The sequence below is a fragment of the Cuculus canorus genome, chromosome 1 (genome assembly GCF_017976375.1).
Source record: "Cuculus canorus isolate bCucCan1 chromosome 1, bCucCan1.pri, whole genome shotgun sequence".
In the NCBI taxonomy this organism is placed as follows: domain Eukaryota; kingdom Metazoa; phylum Chordata; class Aves; order Cuculiformes; family Cuculidae; genus Cuculus; species Cuculus canorus.
In genome coordinates this window covers 175,917,092-175,932,565 of record NC_071401.1, presented here as the reverse complement: position 1 = coordinate 175,932,565, position 15,474 = coordinate 175,917,092, and the positions used below count along the sequence as shown (strand labels likewise).

At 36.9% G+C, this 15,474-nt stretch overlaps 1 protein-coding gene across 2 annotated transcripts in view; it reads left to right on the top strand.

The window, feature by feature from the left end:
• The window catches only part of ARID2 (AT-rich interaction domain 2), a 104,249-nt gene that overhangs the window by 85,546 nt on the left and 3,229 nt on the right, over nucleotides 1-15,474 (top strand). For both annotated transcript variants that reach the window (XM_009564462.2, XM_054072893.1), the window contains 5 exons: nucleotides 3,980-4,128; nucleotides 9,747-9,885; nucleotides 9,985-10,070; nucleotides 14,460-14,583; nucleotides 14,673-14,764. In XM_009564462.2, coding sequence (XP_009562757.1) covers nucleotides 3,980-4,128; nucleotides 9,747-9,885; nucleotides 9,985-10,070; nucleotides 14,460-14,583; nucleotides 14,673-14,764 — 590 coding nt within the window. The remainder of the gene's footprint in view (nucleotides 1-3,979; nucleotides 4,129-9,746; nucleotides 9,886-9,984; nucleotides 10,071-14,459; nucleotides 14,584-14,672; nucleotides 14,765-15,474) is intronic.

Here is a 15,474-nt window from a genome sequence, read left to right as displayed (position 1 = left end):
TTACTGTGCACCAGAAAGCAGGCATATAGCTCCAGGAGTAGGAGTTTGTTCCTAGCCACAGAGCAAATGAATTTCTCAGCAGTGAAATATAGAATGTCTGTGTTTCTGTTGCTTTTTATTTATGAAGCACAACGTTGCAATGAGAATTTAACTTTGGTGATCTAATGAGAAAGGAACATTTCTTTTAGTGCCTACCCATCTGCCCTGACCCCTTCCTCACACTCAAATCCTGCTGTATTCATTTTCAGCTTACAGGTTACGTTTTTATATGTATCCATTGTCGTGAAGAAGCTAAACATAACATTTTGTAACACCAAACTCTGAATCCTATGATACTTTAAAAGTATTTTTACTAATAATTCACTGTTTATTGTTGAGTTAAATGTATTTACTGTGTGTGCACGCACACTAACAGTGGGAGAAAAACTCAGCCTAATGCTTTCAGACTGCACATGGCGCTCTGTCAACTGGACCTCATAACACTTGGATGCAGTGTGTCCTGTTGCTGATGGCACAGTAAGCCTTTTAAACAAAAAGGGCAGGTATTGTGCTAAAATAATTATCCATTAATACATAAGGTGAATGGCACCATTGGTTCTGTGAAATGGAGGGGCCATTTCTGGTCTCAAGCCATAGGTCTTGTTATTCCACTACATAAGGAGCTTGTGTGCCCAAATGGAGGAGCTCTTGTGCATGAGAATAAATTAATATCTTCTGTCAACAGTGCATTCTAGTTAGCAGAAGGCTCTTAGCATTACTCTTAGTTTTCGTGACTGTGTGGGGCTACGTTTTTATTTCCACTCCCCCGCCCCCTAATATGTCAAACTAAAGTTACCCTAAAGCTAAAGTTATCTCCTTCTTTTTATTCAATTAGGCTGTAGTATCTTTCTGTAAGTAGACTTTACAGGCATTAAGGGTTTATATTTATATAGTTTGAAGAATTCAGTAGGAACCATACTGAGATAGGTGATGCTGCTAGAGGTACCTTTCACTCCTGAATTCTAGTGAGATCTGATTTGCGGAAGTTTTAAGTGGTGACAAATCATATGGAGAGGTCTAATGTGAATTAAAAAAAAGATGCCATGAACTGCTTTCAGGTGTACTAGAGTGCTGGGCATTTGATTTCTTGAGGAACCGGGAATCATTAGATGTTTTTGCTAGAGGACGAAAATTTTATGAGATGGGGAAATTATTTTCAATGTTACTTCCCCCAAAAAGACTTTATTAGGAAAAAATTAATGTCTGTAAGAGTTCTTTATGTTAAAGAAATAAGTGAGTTTACATAATCATTGCTTATCAGAACTGTAAACTAGGTGGCACATAGCAAGTGCATGTAGGTGCATTTATGGAAAAAAGGAGCTTCATTTATGGAAAAAAGGAGCTTCATTTCTGAAAAACAAAGACTGTACCTAAGTTTAGTGATGTCTTGTGTATTGTGGATTGCTAAATTCATACAAAACCAAAAATTAGTGGTATTTTGGATCTCTTGAACAAAGAGGGGAAAGCTTTGAGATGTCTGAATACAGAACTTGCATTTCTGAAATAAAACCCAGGAAAACAAATGTGATTTTGCCTTATCTGTTGATTTTTAAAATATATTCAGCACAGTTGATAGGCGAGGAATAAGTTTGACTTAAAAATACATGGAAGTTGTAACCACCTAATGCTACAAGTTTAAGCAAAACTACTCCACTATGTGGTACAGCAGTGATAATGGAATTCTACACTACAACAATTATTTTACACATTTATTTTCAGTTTATCAGATTTCTTTTCTGTCTGATAAAAAAGGGTAGAAAGGCATTGGAGTGCCAACTGAATTTCAGCTTTCTGCCCTGAAAATTTGTTTCCCTTTCTGTGCTCTTTTATTTTCAGTATGTAACATTTTGTGTTGTATATTTCAAATCTCTTTGTTTAAAATAAACAATTTTTTAATGAGATGGTATTAAAACCTTTGACTACGACTAGGAGAGCCTGCCAGAAAAACCCTTGAGAAAATTCATAATTCTGCATTAATTGCAGGGTTTGCTTGGAATGGGGTAAATAATACATGAACCACATATTGAATGATGAGAATTAAATGAAATACTGAATTCATTCAGTATCCTCACTTTCCAGCACATGAAATGAGACAGAATTTCTATAGGGATAAAAAGTCGCATAAAGACCGTCATAATGTATTGGGTTTGGGATGCCAAGTGAAGATTGTGAAACAAGCTGCACTGCCGACACTCAGTTTTACTTACAGCTTCACTTCAAAAATGCCTTGTGAAAGTGATGTTGATCTTAGAAGGCTCCACTTCTGTTTACCTTCTGCTCAAAGGTACATGGTGAAGATTCATTAACCAATCTGTAAAATAGCCTAGAGGCGTTTAGATGAAAATAATTGCTGAGTTCATAATAATTTGTAGTTGTGACTACAGAACTTGAGTCCTTTCCTGCGGCTTTTCACACACACAGATTGCAGGCGTCCCACGGTAGTTGTGCTGTGATGTTCAGGAGCTTTGCTGAGTTTTGCATTACTTTTATCAGGGTTTGTACTTGGATATCGGAAGTGTTTTAGTTTTGATGAGGATTTTGTTGTCCTTTTGGTCATGTTGTTAGTGTTGTACAACCTGTGATAGCTATTAACGCTATACCTTGTGTGTCTGCTGTCCGCAATGCGAACAGAGAGCAGCAGGAATAAAATTTAAGATCAATATGCAAACGAAATGTTGGAAGTTGTGCTTGTTTGTTGCTTTACAGTTAAAGTCTAAAGCTATTCAGTAACAGAGCTGTAAAGACAGTGTTGTGTGCACCATTTGAAAGTGCTTTTTCTATAGCATTTTTAAACACAGAGTTGAAAGTAGTTTTGTTTGATCTCCAAGCACTACATTCCATTTCTAACAGTAGGGAAGAAAAGGATGTTAGGTCTTCATTCCTAGATAATATTGAAAAGCTTAATTTGTTTTAATGTATCATATTTATAAACGTCTTGCTGGCCAGAACCTTCCAGGAAAAAATAAAGAAGAGAAGCAATATTCTGATATAAACACTCTTCTTGAACTGGGAAAATCCAGATTTCAGTATCTGTTATTCAGAATAAAAAAGTTGTCGTGTTGGTTTTATCTTTTTTTATGTTACTTTTAAGATAATTTTTATTCACTGTTAACATAATTGTCTTGTAATATTGCAAGGGAGAAAGGGGAACATGTTTTCCCTTTCTGAAATGCTTATATGTCACCATACGCAAGTTGTATGGCATTTTTAGGCATTCTGGGCATATGGCAGTCTGTATAAAGGTACATGCGCTAGCTGGTTCTAAAAAGGGCTGAAGAATTATGTTATTTGCCAAGTTTTGTAGTGAAAGTGGTATGTTATAATTTGAGTCTACTAGTCTTTGACAGTGTTCCTTTAGCATTGTTTGATTTAACTTTTCTTACGTGCTCTTAACACAGACTGGTGTGTACTAATGCAGTTCAACAATTCCACAAATGCAGCACATAAAACCATTTCATCAGAGAACATAAAGCAGTTTTAGATGTACTAGTGCTCATTTTACTACTTTTAGCAATATTTTCTCCTATGTTTACATAGGAAAGAAAACTATTCCCAGTGCTGATGGTATTGTAACCCCTTGAGTTTGTAAATTTTTTTTCTTTTCTTGAAGAACAAACAAAGCCTTTGCAGAGTAATGCTAACCTTTGCTCCACTAGCACCCTTGAGAATTTCCTTTGCAGTCATAATTCTGGATTTGAATTTGGGCATAAGGTTTAGTAATTTGAATGCTAGAAACTTCTGCATATATACTACAGTGTAAAAGTTGTATGTTGCTCATGTTATTGTCTCTATTTATACTTATTCAAAGTTCGTTGTGTTCGAATCTGGAAACTTTTAGTGGATTAGAACATAAAGCAAAAGATCGTTGAACAAACAGTAAACTGTGTGTCAAGTCTTGAAATAAGTCCTGTTTAAAACTGTGTTTTAACTTTTTCTACAGAGCACACCTGCAACGTCGATACCAACAGTGCAAGTACAGGGCCAGCAGATCAATTTGCAGCCACCTTCATACACTGCAGCAAGTCAGCATGCAGAGCAAATGAAAAAACCTGGACAGAACTTCATGTGTCTGTGGCAATCTTGTAAAAAGTAAATGGCTCTTTTATTTAACTACCTTTTACAAATAAGTTACAGATGCTAGTATGTAGAAGGTGATTCTACAAGTTCTATCCATTCTGTTTCCTTAAGTTACCTTACACTTTTACAGCGGGGAAAAGAGAAGAAAAGAAAAGAAAAAAGGGAGCTGAAGCCGAGATGGGGGCAGTACAAGACATTTAACTGTTATCAGTTATACTTCAGAGTGTAAAATTGGTATTATGTGACTTTCTTGTAATATATTGATTCTTTAGGAATAAATGAAGTGTTGTCATGTAAGTTGACAAGTTAAAAAAAAAAATAACCTTCCTCTGAAGCTTCTTCTCTTTTTGCAAATATGAAAATAGTTACTGTATTCCAGTTACAAATCCCTTCTTGACATTTTCTTGTGTTTCCAGTTTTGCAAGAGCAGAGTGTTGGAACTTACATGTCCTGGTCAAAGTCTTACTGAGATTATGAATAATTTTAGCAATTATGATACCATTTGTGTGCCATAGGACTCTGTTGTCATGAAAGGAAATAAGAACTAATTTAGCCTTACAACTAGACAACAATGGTTAGGGGACTTTGGATTTGTTGGTTTTGGCCTTGAAAGTCAAGAGGAATGAGCTAGCAGGCTTCTGGTGTGGGCTTATAGAAGCGTGATACTGCCCTTGTTATCAGTGTGTTTATTTTGACAATGATATTTTGAAATAACGTAGGTTTATGAATATGGTTAGTTTTCAGTGAAGAGTACAGATTAATGAAACAGAGGTAGTTGTCAAATAGACACTTCATAGACAGTGAGAGAAATTGCATAACAGGTGGGCAAGAGAAAGGGTTAGACACTTGGTTGTTGTTGGACAGGACAAAGGGAGCATAAAGACAGACTGATCTGGCCAAAAGCTAGTCTGTAGGCTTCAGAGACTTGGGATGAAATGGTAGAGAAGTTTGAATGTTTGGGAATAAGTGGTGGTGAAAATGGGACATTTGAACAGAATTAGAAGAATGCTGAAGGACGGTCAATCTGTAGACTTCTGAAGCTGGAATTTTTTTCTTTCATTCCTTGCAAACATAATTCAGAGATCATTGAGTCAACGTGAGATACATAGATTTTAGATAAGACTCTGACTGGCACTGTAGGGATCTGATGCTTTTTAAATCGTTGCCCTATTCTCACCTTAAAAATGGTTTTTGTTTCTTTGCTAGGTGACACTTCTCTATATAAGAAATACATGTTCCTTACTTTTTACTTTACTTCTTTACTGCTAATAAATGTAATCATAGAGCCATACTCTACTGGCCATGCATAAATACCTGTGTTGGCTTAAGAGTGGATTTTACTGAGGTGGAAATGAAGAAGCTGGGGCATTTTCTTAGCAGAAGCCTCGCCAATTTATACCATCTTGAAGAGTTTGCTGAACTACAGTTTTGAAGCATGTTAGTCACCATTTTTCTTCTATGGCTACGTTTATGTAGGATGAGTTATGTAGAGTTGAAGTGACATCTGACCATGGAACATTCTCATGTCACATGTGAACTAGGATGTGAATACTTGCAGAAAAATTTTAGGGCAGGAAGAGGAATAATAAAATTATTATTACTTTAGATCAGTCTTTTTGTGAGTCTGTCTTAAAATATTATTCCAGTACATTTTCCTGAGACTGCAGTTAAGAGCTGTGAGGCCTGTATTTTAGAAGTTGATCTATATGTTTTATTTCAGAAATAATGTATTATTGCTGCTGCTTTAGTTTCTCCTGTCATTACTTACTGTACTGGGTTTTGTTCTTGGTTAAGTTTCATTATTTTCAAAAGCTCTCAGAGATTTTTGCATTGATGGATTGCAGTCCATGTGACACAGGTCTTGTTCTTATGCTCTTTCACTTTTAAAATATTTATTTCAGTCCCAGCCTAAAAACAGTTGGGGTAAACTTTTACTCTTGATATTCTTGGTGGTGAAGAGAGAACAAACATGTTAAGTTAGTATCTCCCTCAAATGTGTATTGTTTATTCATATTCCTTCAAAAGCCTGATTAAAGCCAGGAGTATCAAATCTCCTGTAGGCTTCCTGCCTCTAACAGACATAAAGAAAAATCTGGAATTGCCGCCTCTTAAGTGAGGTGTTTTATTTATGACTTTCAGTCTTAGATGGTTTTATTGAGCTGTTTAAACAGGAAACAAAGATTCTTTTGAGTGGGTTGTTAGTCTATGTGAACTTTACATCTACTGCTTGGTTTCATTAGTGATTGTTTAGCAATTCTTTTTCCTTGGTATTAAGCAGAGCACTTTCATCACAGTAGAATGATAGAACAGTGTTTCTTATGGGGTGTTCACAGTTAACTAGAAAGATATGATGGGAGACAGATTTGATACAGTCATTTCTCCTGTTTCTCTATGGATGTTTGCTAGTCCAATTCTCATAACATATTAGCATTAAATTTCCCTTGCAGGATATATTAGGGAAGGCAGTGAAGGCCTTCAAAACCATTTAATTGAGCATCATAATAAATACTGTTAAAATAGTATGTTCTCTTTCTACCCACTAGCTGGCTGCTGCAGTCAGCAACATTCCAGTGGCGTGGGTGTGGGTTCTGCTGTTTTTTTTGAAGAACTGAGTTAGGAAACATTATACTAAGATTTTGAAATAAAATGCAACAGATTTAGTAGTGTCTCAAGACCTCAACCACATCAGGCACACTTATGCAAATATTTGTAATGATTGGCCTCTGGGAGCTGTATTCTGATTTAGGATCTGAAGTGGAAGTAGAACTCTAAAAGGTGTTAGTCAGCCCCTCTGCTTGTTTTTGAGGATGTAACAGAAAGTGGGTGTTTTCCTTTGAAGTTCAGCTGTCTGCAAGTACTGCTAATTGTATTCAGTTTAATTTAACAGCTGCTATTTTGTTTCACAGGTAGACAGGAGATGTCTGCTTTTGAATTGCTTTGTACTTAAACAGTGAATTGGAAATGCTATTGACTCTCCACTGCCTATCAGGTCTTCTGTTTAGTTTAATGTTCTGTTCAGCTGCTGAACAGTGATTGAGATATTGAGTGGGAGACAAGAGTCTAGACTCAACTGATAGAAGTCTCAGTACTTAAGCTTTTTTTATTACTATGTTTTAGTGTTTCTTTAAGGAAAAATAGTTCTTCTCTGCAAAATGCTAGTAAGTGTGAATTTTCTTAGTTTGGTGATGGAACTATAATACTGAATATTTTTACGGTGAATGAACCAACATAGCTGAAATAGCTTTATTTTTCATAAAGCCATGGTGAATAAAATGTTTAAACTACATTCTGGGTTTCATTTATGCCATGACATTTGTTTCATCCATACCAGGAATTATTCGTAAATAGATTTGCGTTAGGCTTAAGTTTACATACTGACTTCCCCTCTATTGTGGAAAACCATCTTTCTGTCCTCTGAAATGTTAGCTTTTGCTGTTGAGTCAATGTAGATGTAAAACATTTTATTTTCTTTTCCTACTATGGGCTATCTGGACCAACAGCACGAGGCAAGTATTTCTCCTTTCCTTCAGTAAGAGCTGATTGGCACAAAGAAGATGAATGATTTTAAGAGAGTTGTGTTTATTGCCTATGCAGAGGGTAATTGTTGTATTACAGGTGGTTGTTGCGGTAGGATTCAGCTTATAACCAAGACCTGTCTTTGGGAGAAATTAGCTCTTTGACACCTTTATGGGGTTCACATAACAGTGTCTGCCTGCGAATTGATGGCAGATACGTTTGCGTAATGGGCAGTAGTGAAATGAGTAGTAGTATGCGGAAGGAGGTGGCTGGATGAAAACACTGCTGATCTGTTCTTCATTCTGACTGGAACCTGTCCATAAATGACTGCTGTAGGTTTAAGATGCTGGTTCATCCTTAACTGCTTGCTGTAGGTCTCTTGACTGGAGGTCATCCCCCTCTTGCCACTGTTCAGCCCAGTGAGTTCAGTCAAACATCTTAACACAGATACTTTTTGTGATAACTGGAACTAAAACCCTGGTATGTGAACCAAAGTGGGTGCATGTGTTTCTCCTCTTCAGTAAGACTGCTGCACCAGCAGCATATGTCCGTCCCCCAAGTGTGTGAAAACAGCTGCTGGTAATGACTTCCCAAATGGCAGCAGCAAGGTTTCTAGACCTCTTCTGTATAAGTCTTAAGTGGGTGTTGATGAGCTGGGTTAGCTGTATTGAAGTGAATTATGAGCAGCTAAGTCTTTTGTTTATTTTGGCCATTTTTTCTCTGTTGAAGTAAGGGATGTAATCTGTATTGCTTGAGATATGTTGTCAGGTGTATCTAGACTAAAGAAAAACAACACTTTGTGTCTTTCACTATTTTAATTCAATATTTTTTGAAATATGGTGGTGTTTTCCACTACCGTCTGATATACATTACGATAACACAGCTCTTGTCAACATGACAATTTGAAAATACAAATCTTAAGAACTGTTGATTCACCAGTATTTTGAGGTGGTGTTCAACAGCTAGTTATAAGTTTTCTACCACTTTGAAACTGAAGAAATTCCCCTACCAGGCTGAACTCTCAGTAAACTGTGTCACAGCTGTGCATTCACCAAATAGAATATACAGAAGACACAAAGTGTTGAAAAGTATTCAGGGGCCAACTTAGGACAACTTCATCTTTTCTACTGATGCAGAAGCACTTTATTTGCTGAAATACCTTGTATTGTGTGCTTTGCAGCTGTCAGCAGGCAACGTGCTTCGTCTGAGGTCTTGGAAAGTAATTTTCATTTGGTGAAACACTGGCATAGGTTGCCAAGAGAGGTGTTAGATGCCCCGTCCTTGGAAACATTCAAGATCAGGTCGGATGGGGCACTGAGCAACCTGATGTAGTTGAAGATGTCCCATAGCAGAGGATTTGCAACTAGATGTTCTTTAAGGACCCTTCTGACCCAAACCATCCTATGATTCTATCATTCTGTGCTCGCTGCAGAGTGGGTAGACTAGATGACCTGTAAGGGTTCCTTCCAACTGTAACTATTCTGATTCCATGATAAATAGAGATTTAAGTGAAAATGTTAAGAAGGGTCACATAAGTGACATTTTTTTACTTCTGTCTACATCAGGAAATGGTATCTAGCCGTTTTCCCAATGTTCTGAATTCAGGTGCTAAAGAGCACTAATTTTAGGTTAGTCTATTATTCCATCTGTTTTGACAGTCATGGAGTATTTGGAGCAACAGGACGAATGGTGTTCGTCTCTTTTTCCCAGATGAAGTTTAAGTAAGGTCTGAGTATGAATGCAAGTAAGGAAAAACAGTACATTAAACCCACTTTTTTTGCCGTTTATAGTTTATTGCTGTATTTTGCCTGTATTGCAGAGAATAGGTCTGTTGGAATTAGAATGCAGTATTTCTTTGGTAAAGTATAAATAGAAAAATAGAACCATGATATTGCAGTTGGATTTAGCAAGATCATATTGCCCTTTGTTGGTAGCTCACTGGTAATATATGTACATGTTTTTCCTTTTAAAATATTATGATTTTTCATTTATCAATGCGTGTGTCAATTCAGAAAATAAAAATGTTCAGCCAGTATGGGTTTATGTTTGTGATATTTGTGCTTTACCATTAACTGGGAAAAAAAACTGAAACTCCCCTCCCACTCTTTTTGTAGGTGGTTTCAGACACCATCACAGGTTTTCTATCATGCGGCAACTGAACATGGAGGAAAAGATGTCTACCCGGGGCAGTGCTTATGGGAGGGATGTGAACCTTTCCAGCGGCAGAGGTTTTCCTTCATTACCCATTTACAGGTGCAGACTTTCTTTCACATATTACTTCAGAAAACAGTAGGAATTTCATGGTAAGTTTTCACAAATTTTTCTCACTCTTTTTCTCTTTTCCCCAAACAGGATAAGCACTGTTCCAGAGATGCTTTGCTTGCAGGATTAAAGCAAGATGAACATGGACAAGCAGGAAACCAGAAGCCTTCCAATAAGTAAGAAACCTGAGCCTCATTAGCAATAGAGAAAATAAGAGAATTAGAAATTATTGGAAGAATTTGTGCATTATAACTTGATTTATCAGATGAAACTCTTCATATGTAGAGTCTATAATGGTAATCAAATTTGAGGTCCATTACAGTAAGACAAAATGAGCAAAAGAGGCAGTAGATTCTGAAGTGGGAGACGTGGCTGCAGTTATAAAGACAACAGGTTTTTGTTTATATATACTTTAAGCTATATGGGTCAGTACTCTTTGAATTGATGAACATTGTTCTCAACATATTCACCTGATTTTTCTGAACTGTGTAGCATTTTATAACTTTTATTGTAAAGGAAAGGGGAAAGGTATTTGTTTACAGTTCAGCTGTTTCGTACACCAAAGATGGATTGCCTTGCAACTCACTGTATTCCTTCCAGTTTTGTCGTATCTAATTTTGGACTGATTTAATCCAGGGACTCTTGTAATAAACTTTACTTTAAACAAGCAAATAAGGTAGAAATATTAACTCCTCTAAGTCTTCTAATTGTGTGCTGCTTACCTGGAATCAGCTTTGTCTCTCCTTTTTCCCAAAATGATTTCAACCATCTGGAATTAATATAGGAGCGCACAGCCCTGTTGTTATGGGGATGGTTATGTTAAGACTGGAGTTAAGCAGGGTTCAGTTACTTGTGTAAGTGTATTAAAACTTGATCTTTGTTAGTTACTAATTGGAATCTCTTTGTTGCAAGGTAAAGATGTAATTACATGGTCCCAGGCAGAGTTTTACAGTCTGTTCTGTGGCAAGTTAAACTGCTACCAAGCTGCTGGAGGCACCAGAGAAAATTGAATATGAAAGCTGAGAAATTTAGTTTGGGAGTCCTTTTTTTTTTTTAATATAAGCAAACTTCTTAACACAGGCTTATGATTGCTTTATGGTGCTTTGTTTCATTACCCCAAACAACATTGAGACCTCTGAAAAACACAAAATGAAGAACGATGGTAATGTAGTTTTAAATACTTGGCTACTGGGAAGCATAGGGCTGGTACCATCTACTAGCATGATGTGAGCTTAACTCTGCCTTTTCAAAAATGATCGATCCATCCCACATACGACGCATCCAGTAGTTCTGCCGGCTGCTTTAAAATTGGCACAGATAATCACATTAGAAAAAACATTCATACATCCCCTAATTAGAATATCCTAATTAGGTCAGATTCAGAAAATAGGAGCTCATATACATAACCAGTTCTAGCTGAAAGATTGAAACTGCACTATCAGAAGATACTAAGGATGTGATTTCAGAATACAAGTTGAAGTAAGAGCATTCCACTTCTCAAAGTACAGTATTTTGACTCTCTCTGCCATCGTGCACTGCTTCCAGTGAGAGAAGTAGCTTTAGCTTTTGTCTGATTTGCATGGTAAATCAATTCTGGTTTTAAAAACAACTAATTAATCACAAAAGTGGGTTTGCCAGGTGAATGGAATACACTTGTCTTACAGTCATTTGCAGACCAGTACAGGAGGTGGGCTGGAACGAAAGGAAGGGATGAGACCTTTCTCTGTCAGCACTCACGATAGTTAATACACTCAGCCGTTTTATGAAATCACAGCAGTTCCCTGTCCATTACTTTTACTCTCTTCCCTCATGTCTCCATTACTCCTCTTTTACCAAAGATGAAATCAACAAGCAAGAATATTTTGATTTTATGTAACATGTAACCCACATAATTTTACAGTGCTGCCACAGAGTTATGCTTGTGTAACTGAGAAGAGCATCTAGCTAGATGAGAGAGGCAGGACCTGGTAATTTGCTGTCCAGAATCAGTGACTTGCCAAGCTCACTCCAACAGGTCACCTCAAGTTGGCTCACGTGATCATATCTGAAAGCTGACTTCTAAGGCTTTGGCTTAATTTGCTTTTTGTTCAGCCCTAGGAACTTACCAGATATATCAGCACGTCACTGGCAGTCTGTATGAGCTGGCTCTTGCATGGAGCTGAAACAGCTTAAAGACTTGGTGCTGAGGTGGAGCATGTGTAAGCCATCAGCTTTCAGGCATTAATCGGGCCACCTTTCTTCGCGTAATCCCTGACCATTTAGTAAAACTACACCTACCTCAGAGAGTGCAGATAAGAGTGAGTGCTATTGGTGCTGGAAGTAAAATCCATGGAACACAGTGTAACAAACAAGGGCCCATTCCCCTGATCATCGTTTCTGTCTATCATAACGTCATACATATTTGGGAAAAAAATCTGTAGTGACTTTTGCTAGAATGAGGTAGGCGAAGTTGAGCTGCATTAGAGTTGGTTTAATACCTTAATTCTGTATTTCTTTTACTGTCTTCCCTCATGTCTCCATTACTCCTCTTTTACCAAAGATGAAATCAACAAACAGGAATATTTTGATTTTATGTAACATGTAACCCACATAATAATAACCCACATAATAACTTTTAAAGTTGCGTTATATTAACTCTTCCTCTTCTGGTTTTCAGAGGTAACTTAATATTACATTCTGGAAGGTCAGGCATCACTAGTAATTATCTGTATGTTGACTGTAGTTTTGTGCATTTGAATCTTTTTTTGGATTCACGTTACTTTCTTGTTGCCGCTGAAGCAAAGGTGATATAGCATGAGCTAGGAAATATATTCTTCATCCGCCCTTGGAGTTGGGCAGGAGATAACTTCAAATCACAAGATGAATGGTGTGGTTTGAAGTTATGTTGATAATATAATGAAAGAAAGAAACTTAAGAAATCTAGATGTTTCTGGAGAGTGATACTTGCCCATAGACACAGATCAGTCCACTTGATGTCTCAGTAACTTTTTCTCAACTTTTTTCCAAAATTAAGAAGAGAAAACAGTGTTTTAATATCTCCCTAGTTTATTACAGCTGTCTCCTTTTCAATGTTCCTAGATTCAAGGAAACAGTACTTCAACTTCATAAAATCTAGTGTGATAGCCGCTTAAAAGATACATTTGAAACAATCTTCGTTGATGGATCTTGTTCTTCTCAGTATAAGGAAAACAAAAATGTTCCAGAAATTAAAAATGAAGATGATAATTCTTTTACTGTAGTACTTAGTCTCCTATAAAAACATGTCATTGCCCAACAGTTTCTTAATTCAGCTTCTGCCCTTCTCACTTTACTTCAAACTCTTATTTCCAGTCAGAGGAGGATGACAGTGTGACTGTGACTTTTCAGGGAGGAGTCTGTCTGTTACTACTTCTTAGTTTTCTATTTTTTAGTTTAAAACCACTCCTATGAACACTTTCTAGATTTTAATCAAATTTCCATGTTGTTGGAATTTCAGATTATGAAGAAAGTCTTTCTGAATGGAGAAGTTTTGTTCTTAGAATATTCACTTACAGTGAAAGATGCCTGAATAATACTCTTACAGGCTAACTTTCATTTCTAAAAATGGAACATTTACTTTTGATATGTTTTGTCTTGTGCAGGGAAGCACTATGGTATATTTCTAGTGTATCGACATGTTCTAATCAGGTTCTCCTAGGGTATTAAAAGGCTTTGTAATATTGTTCAATATATTGAAGTATGGTGATACTTTTTACCATTGATACTGCAAAACTTCCCTTTGAGATGACATTATAAGTCTTACTCATTAAGTGAAGTTGCATATTTATGCTTTCTAAGCTCTAATTGTATAAGTAATTTCAAAGTTTTACATGAAACACTTTTGACTTCAGTGTTAATACTGAAAATGGAGAGTTTGCTTCTGCTGTTTGATATTTGTACCAGCTTTTTAAAATACCCAGCTTCATTTACTGCTCCTAGTCTGCAAACTGCAGTAACAGATAATTGGTTTTACAAATGTGTGATCTGACTTAACAATTAGATGGTTTATGTCTTAGATCATAACTTAAAGTGTGTTGCTTTTCATTATTCCTAACTAACCACAGTTTATAGGTACTTTATATTGTCTTAGTGTCTAATGGTCCCAATGAGTTGTGTCAAGTTTGAATAGCTGTACTTTAAGAACATTCTCTGGCCAAATCTCAGATGACATTTGCATAGCTGCAATCACAGTTCCTGTTAAATCCTGTCTGATAAAACACTCCTTTAAATAGGTTGAAGAAGTGGCTATGTCATTAGTACAATGTATTACTTTTCCATCACAAATGTCATGGGCGGTAAGCAGTCTCTCTTCAAGAGAAGTGGGTTTTTTCATGTAAAATGAAGGCGGTGACTCTTCTGAAGGCTTTGCAATAAGGTTTATTTCCATGTAAACAAAGGGCAAATCACATATCAGCACCAAGTATTAATGGATCTTTGTGCCTCTGTTCAGATGGGTTAAAAATTGCCAAAATAAATTTTCAGAGTTGCTTATCTTCTAGGAAGTGATGCAAAGCTCATTGTTATTAATTGTTTCTTTACTAACGTAGGCAGCCAGTTGCAGGGGGTGCTACCTCTACTCCCAGAGCACAGAAGGCCATTGTGAATCATCCGAGCGCTGCCCTAATGGCATTAAGGAGGGGATCAAGAAACCTTGTCTTCAGAGATTTCACAGTTAGTATTGTTTGCCTCAAGTATCAGATGTTAATTGTTGCCTGCTACTACAGGGCTTTTACATTTTTTTTTTCTCATTACTTCTGCAGGATGAAAAAGAGGGACCAATAACTAAACACATCCGATTAACAGCTGCCTTAATATTGAAAAATATTGGTAAATATTCAGAATGTGGTCGCAGGTAAGCATCGTATGATTCTTCGAATAGCAGTGGGCAGTGTTGTTTCTGTTCTTTTAAGTGCTAAGCAATAGATAGGTTTTACCTATGCTTTAAGTAAAACAATAAATATATTGGCAGTACGATTTATCTGTCAGTTCTGCTCTATTTAGTTCCCCACACAAGTGCTCAGTATCATCTTACCTAAGACAATATTTGTGATTCATATCTGGTAAATTTGACAGGTCAACTTTTGGAGACAGGTGAGAGAAGCCATTACTGTGGGCCTGTCCTTCCTCCTCCTGAAGGCAGTACTGAATGACTCTGAAAACTAATTCTTCTGTAAGCAGCTTCCCACTGGCAGTACCCCATTATCTCAACTTGAGAAGGGGACAAATGAGCCCTTACGAACATATTCTTAATTTGTGGAGTGACACAGCTACGTTGCATACTTGCTTCCTCTCTGTTGCTTTTCTCTCACAGCTTGGGTAACTCTCATAAATTACTCAGTCAGTTTTCCTCTCACTTGTAGAAGATCCTTCAGTAAGTAAACAGACCTATGCTGACTTGTGGTACAAAGTAGGAAATGTTCTTTATGATGCAGAGAAGTAGTTACTGTGCCAGTAATTGCCATGCGTGCCACTTCTGTTTCTTCCCAGAATTTACAAGCTTGAGTGTTTTCTTAGTTTTGTTTTGCGTTGTTTCAGCTTCTCTTAGCAAAAGTAATTGTTTCT